The sequence below is a fragment of the Pteropus vampyrus genome, unplaced genomic scaffold (genome assembly GCF_000151845.1).
Source record: "Pteropus vampyrus isolate Shadow unplaced genomic scaffold, Pvam_2.0 Scaffold146, whole genome shotgun sequence".
Taxonomy (NCBI): domain Eukaryota; kingdom Metazoa; phylum Chordata; class Mammalia; order Chiroptera; family Pteropodidae; genus Pteropus; species Pteropus vampyrus.
Genome location: NW_011888927.1, coordinates 1779937 through 1786550, shown reverse-complemented (window position 1 = coordinate 1786550; position 6614 = coordinate 1779937). Strand labels below are relative to the sequence as shown.

Genomic DNA, 6614 nt, shown 5'->3' with positions numbered 1-6614 from the left:
GTATATTAGTTTCAGGTGTACAACATAATGATTAGATGTTTATATAACTGATAAGTCTAGTACCCATCTGACACTATTCTTTCTATTCTCACTTTCACCCCCATCCCACCCTCCAACCCAGTCCTCACTGATGCCGGAGAGTTTGACAGGGTGGGAGTCCAAAAAGGGACCGGGACCTAAAGCTCCAGTGACCAGGTTCTTGTCTTATGCCTAGAGAAAGAACTAAAGGGCACAACATACAGCAAGCAGGAAAGCACTGATTTTATTAAAGTCAAAGCACACACTTAAGAGAAAGGTGTGGGCCACGCAGACAGTCTGTCCCAGCAGGGCTGAATTATGGGCTTTTGTTTTCTTGGGGCTAGAGGAGTGTCCCAAGGCTAGCCATCCTGCCTTGGGGTCCTGGATTGTTTCTCTTGGCTTGTTTCTCATGCCAACTGCAGGGGAGGAGGTGGCCCTACGCCATCTATCTTGTCTCCTGGCCTTGGCTTGTTTCTCAGGCTGGAGTCTCCTCACACTTGAAAGGAAAACAGGGAGAAGGCTGAGTAAGGGACAAGGGAGATATTCCAGAGCCACAAGCAGAGGGCTGAGTAAGGGACTGAGGAAAAGTTCCAGAGCCATATCCTGGAGGTAGGAGACTTCCCTAGGCTAACTATCCTGCCTCATTACCACCTATTGTCAGATTTACTACAATAACTACTTAAAGAAGGTCTTGTGCTTTGTCTCAATGTATCTACCTACCACATTAACTTTTCTAAGTCACAAAGTTCATCAGATCACTTTCCCTAAACGAAGATGGCTCCTTAGATAAGATTTTTAATATGGAACTCAGGGTTTTTTATAGTCCAACTTAATCCACCTTTCAAGCTCGGCCAACTGCTCCTTGGTAAAAAAAAAAAAAAAAAAAAAAAATCAAACAAAAAAAAACAAACAAAAAAACTCTCTCAGCCTGCCTGGTCTTATTCTCATTTTAGCCTTTTAGCCTTTCAGCTTGGTTTTAACGTCAAACTTTTGTTTTATGAGATGCCCTTGGCTTCAAATAATTTTCCATCTCTCCTTTAATTGTCCTAATCCCATCCAGTTCGGCACATAATTTAGGTCACCTACACAAGACCATCGCTAAGCATTCCCAGCCCCACCAGCCTCCTCCTTCTCAGCCTCTCTTCATCTGTCCGCTCACCACAAAGTTGACACCTTAACCTAAGCTGCCTCAGGTCATCACCCAGCAAGCTAAATGGTAGAACCATATGTAATATATCCTTGTCTTCCTCTCAGCTCACCCCCAGAGACCTGAATGAAACTAAGCAGTCACCAGTGCCTGTAATCCATTTTAACTGTTTCTGCTCTCCTGCTCAGATAATGTTAATGTGTGAAGGCCTGATGAGCAGGAGCATGGGATTTTGACGGGGATGAATGGCTTATTAACACTCTTTTTGTTTGTTTGTTTTGGTTTGTTTGTTTTTTCCCTGCAGCAAGCCCTAGAGCACAATTCATTTCTTTCTGCTGAGAAGAAAATTGAGCAAGGAAATGTAGAGGAAGCCTTTTAACATGTTAATCAAATTATTGAAGGTAAGTGGTCGTGCGTGGGCCAGAAAAGTAAGTCACTGAAGTTCAAGATTCTAAATTCAATCAGTTGGTTTGAGAAATACTGAAAATTCTAAGGCAGAGCTTCTCAACCTTAGTGTAATTTTTAAAAACATGATTCGATATGCACAAATAATAAGTTTACGGCTTGGTGAAATTTTATACATACAGCAAACTATATAAATACTACCCACATCAATATATAGAATATTTCCAGCACCACAGAAAGCTTCCTTGTGCCTCCTCTAGGTCGGTAACCTTCTGAAATGTCTTATTTTAACTTTTGTCACTATAGATTAGTTTTACCTGTTTCAAACTTCATATAAATGGAAACAAGAGTGTAACTTCTTTTGTGCCTACTTATTTTACTCAACATTATGTATAGAAGATTCATCCATGTTGTTGTATAGATCAGTAGTTCTTTTTTTTTTTTTTTTTATTGCTCAAGAGTAGTCTATGATATAAATATTCCACAATTTATCTATTCTACCAGAACATCTGAGTTGGTTTCAACTTAGGGCAATTATGAATAAAGTTTCTACAAACACTGTTGTGGATGAAGAAGAGGCACCATAATAAATGTAATCAAAAGTAACCTCACAAGGTGATCTGATCATAAATTCCTAACTGGGCATGTCATAGTAGATAGTCACACCCCGGGCCTTCTTTAGTAAAATGTTTATCTTTGCTTTAAGCAAGCCCTATCCACTGTTTCTGTGCATCTAGATTAACATTTTTGAAATGCCTCCTTTTTAGACCTCTCAAGAGAAACCACCCTCAATAAAGCACATAATCATGTTAACTATCTTGTAGTCCAGTCCTGCCTTGCTTTCTTCCACCTTCATGTAATCTTCTTTAGACTCCCTTCTTAATTCCAAATGTGTAAAAAAAAAACTACAAAACTGTTATTCTCTGGAGCATTTGAGATCTTGCTTCCTAGCAATGTCATCAGTTTGGCTCAAATAAACTTTTATAAAAATTCTCTATAGATTTGGATATTTTTACGTCAATACTATTATACATGTCTTTTGACAAATATAAGGACTCATTTCCAATGGAATATACTCAAGAGTAGAATTGCCAAATATTGTTTTTATATGTTTACCTTTAGTAGTTAATGCCAAACATTTTAAAAATTGTTTCGATTTTATTCTTATTAACAATTATAAAAGTTCCATTGTTCGGTTGTTATTGTCAGTCTTTTTAATTTTATGTAATTGGTGGATGTATAGTAGTATCTCATTGTGGATTTAATTGAATTTCTTTGATGACTAATGATTTTGAATTCTTCTCATATGTATGTTGGCCATTTTTACATGCTCTTTGTTGAGATGTTTATTCAAGTCTATTGCTTGTTTTTTAATTCATTGAATTTAAAATGATCATTAATTATAATTATATATTATTGATTTTATTATAATTAATAATATAATAAACAATTTTACTTACTGATTTATAGAAAGTTTTATGTTTTTACATGAATTCTTTTTTAGTTATGGGTATTGCAAATATCTTCTCCCAGCCTGCAGATTGTGTTTTCACTGTCTTCACAGTTCCCATTCCTGAACAAAATCTCTCGATTTTAATGAAGTTCAATTTATCAGTCTTTTTTATGATTAGTGCTTTTGCGCTGTGAAGAAATTTTTATCATGAAGATATTTTCCTATGGTTTCTCCTAGAAGCTTGATAAAATGTTTAGCTTTAGCATTTAGGTCTATGATCCATCTCAAATTAATTTTTCTGTGTGGTGTGAGACAGGAACCAGGCTTCGATTTTTTTCAAGTAGATATCCAATTGGCCTCACTCTGTTTATTGCAGACTAATTTTTTCCTTATTCAATTGAAGTGCAGCTTATTGTTTTCCAGGTGTCTAGATTTGCATTGTTCTATTTCTGAACTCTCTGTTATATTCCACTCACCTGTTTATCTATCTTTGTACTAATTCCACACTATCTTACTTGTAACTCTATAGCAAGTCGTAAAATCTGATAGTGTAAAGTCTTTTACCTAGGTCTTCTTCAATATGACCTTAGCTATTATAGGTTCTTGACATTTTTATGTATGTTTTTATCAGTTCATTAATTTCTACTGATAATAATTTGCTGGGATTTTGACTGGGATTTTGACTGGGATTTTATGTATGTTTTTATCAGTTCATTAATTTCTACTGATAGTAATTTGCTGGGATTTTCACTGGGATTACATTGAAACAATGTCAATTTGAGAAAATTAAAATCTTAACAACATTAAGTTCCTATCCATGGACATGATAGACCCTGCTGTTGACTTGAGTTTACTTTCATTTCTTTCAGTAATTTTGTAGTTTTCGCCATATTGATCTTACACATCCTTCTCAATATTTATTCCTAGTATTTGATGTTTTATGATGCTACAGTAAATGGTATTTTTATTTTAGCTTTCTACTTATTTGTGTCTAATATACAAAAACATAATTAGTTTTTGCATATTTACCATATACCCAGGAACTTTGCTGAATTCACTTACTATTTTAATAGTCTTATAGATTCTCTTCAATTTTCTGTGTGTACAACCATATCATAACAGTTTTATTTATCTTTTCCAATCTTGATTCTATTAATTATGCTTGTTTATTTGTTTGTTTTGACTTACTGTACTGGCTAACCCTACTTAGTATGACTTTTTTAAATGTCAGTATCCAGATCTCATCCCAGACCAATGAAATCAGAACCTTGGAGTATAGGGTCGAAGTATCAGAATTTTTTTAAAGCTCTGCATGGGAGATTCTAAGGTGTAACCAGGGTTGAGAACCATAGCTGTCTTCACTAAGAGTATCGCTTCTGGTCTTAGGTAAGGGAAAATAATGATTTTCACAGGATCTATTACCTACTTCTAAATAACTGAATGGCAAGTACTATAAGCTTTTATCTTTTACTAAAATATGGGAAAGACCTTTAGAATGCTTGGTTCCCAACATCATTCTGTTTAAGCAGAAAATGTAGACAGCCTTCCAATTGTAAAAATAGTTCACTACCTCAGAATAGTAGTTAGATACAACCAGGAAAATCATGAGAGATGCCCAGAAGTTTGCCAGTATCTGTGACTCGTGCCAAACATTCATTACTTCATAATGGATTTTATAAAAGAAACTAAATAAGATTTTACAAAGCCTATAAATTTGGGCTAAAGGTTATTTAGTAATAACAATAACATTAGATAACATTTGTCAAGTACCTACTGTGCCAGACACCATGCTAAGTATTTTATGTGTATTATTTAATCCTGACAACAAACCTAAGAAACGAGTATTATTAAACCTATTTTAAGTTTCTAAGTATTTACTGCTTACTATTTAACATGCAAGCAGAGCAACTCTGAGAAGAAACATATCGGTAGCTCCATTTTACAGATGAGGAAACTGAGGCTTAGAAAAATTGAGTAATTGGCTGAGGTCTGATATCCAGTTAGCAGTAGAACCAGGACTGGGCCCAAGACTAGCTGACCTAAAGGCCCTTGCTCTTAACCACAGTAGTATATTTTCTTTTAATTTTTATATTCACCCTAAGGGCAACAAAGTGACAGGGTGATAGTTTTTTGTCATTCAGGATTTTAGCCATTGTGGGAATTCAAAATTTTAGCACAGGTGGGAAATTTGAAATATGAAGGGAATTTGGAATTTGGGCAGAGCATGCCAACATAGAGAAACAGTGTAGTTAAAAACATGGGTCCTGGATTCAGGTTGCCTGGGTTTGAATCCCAGCTTTGTTATTTACTGGCCGTGTAGCCTTTGGAAGCTTATATAACTTTTCCATGTCTGTTTCCTAATAACACCTGCTTCAAAAGATTGGTATGGGAATTAAACGAATTAATTATCTATAAAGTGCTAAGCCTTAGAACAATATCCAGCATATTATAAAAACTATGCAGTTGTTAAATAAATTTGAATTTAGATTAAACTCAGTATATACACATTAAAAGCAAAGGTTTTTTGTTTTGTTTTGTTTTGAGAGTTTTTTGCATGATTCACATTCTGTTGTCTTAAAAAATAATTTCAAGAAATCCTTTGATTCCTGGCAAAACAATTCATGTATTATAACAACACAGAAGTCTTTTGGCTAGTTTTAAATTTAAAATAGTGCCTTCTAAACATTTAAACTAGGACAAATGTTTCTCTTGGTACAACCTACAAAATGATAAAGATGTATTAAACAAGCCAAAAATCTCAGATAAACCGGTAAGAACAGGCTGGTTCTAGGTTAGGTAACAGTTCTGCTGTTTTAAACCTTGGTGTCCTTAAGCAAGCTGCTTATTCTCTCTCTGACTCAGTTATGCCAATGTCACTTAATTGAGGTGCATATTATTATTACTCACCATTTTACAGATGAGGAAATGAGGGTTTAATCACTTGGCCAAACTCATTGAGCAAGGAGATGACAGAGCCTGGATACGTGATCAGGTTGAGCATGTGCACTCAAGTCCAGCACATCACAGATCTCATCACCCGACTAGACTGATGAGAAAACTGAGGCCAAGAGAGGGGGAGTGAATTACCCAGGGTCACAGTGAGGATTAATTAGAAAAAGTGGTTTAACCAAATGATATAAAGTCCAATTCTCCATAAGCTGAAGCAACTAGCTCTTTATAAACCAAACACCACTGAGAGCCCCCAAGATGGGACTTTCGAGTAAACATCGCTTATGCTTTACAGATGAGATCCATGTGGAAGGACAGGAACATTTTTACATGGAAATGCAAACTATCCTGGCTATCCCAAAAGCAGAAGATAAAGAAATGGTGTTATACCTTGGAACACAGTTTCCAACTCATGTGCAGGTAATAGGGTATTTCGGGAAAATGAGACTCCAGATGACTGTGTGACGTGAGGCTCTTATAACCAGGCATTCTGCTCTAGGGGCCTTTTGATTTCTCCCACTTCTGTGCCTCAAACTTCTGGCACACTTGACATTAGCCAAAGTCCAGAATGAAGAAAATGGAGCAAATATTTCCTTAAAAGAGCAGACCTTTCGAAGAGACCTGAAATTTTTGCTGCCTTCC

General features: G+C 35.7%; 1 protein-coding gene across 1 annotated transcript in view; it reads left to right on the top strand.

The window, feature by feature from the left end:
• Positions 1-6614, top strand: part of LOC105298172 (aldehyde oxidase 4-like) — a 56295-nt gene that overhangs the window by 29818 nt on the left and 19863 nt on the right. The window contains 2 exon segments of the mRNA XM_011369253.1: positions 1470-1566; positions 6268-6392. Coding sequence (XP_011367555.1) covers positions 1470-1566; positions 6268-6392 — 222 coding nt within the window.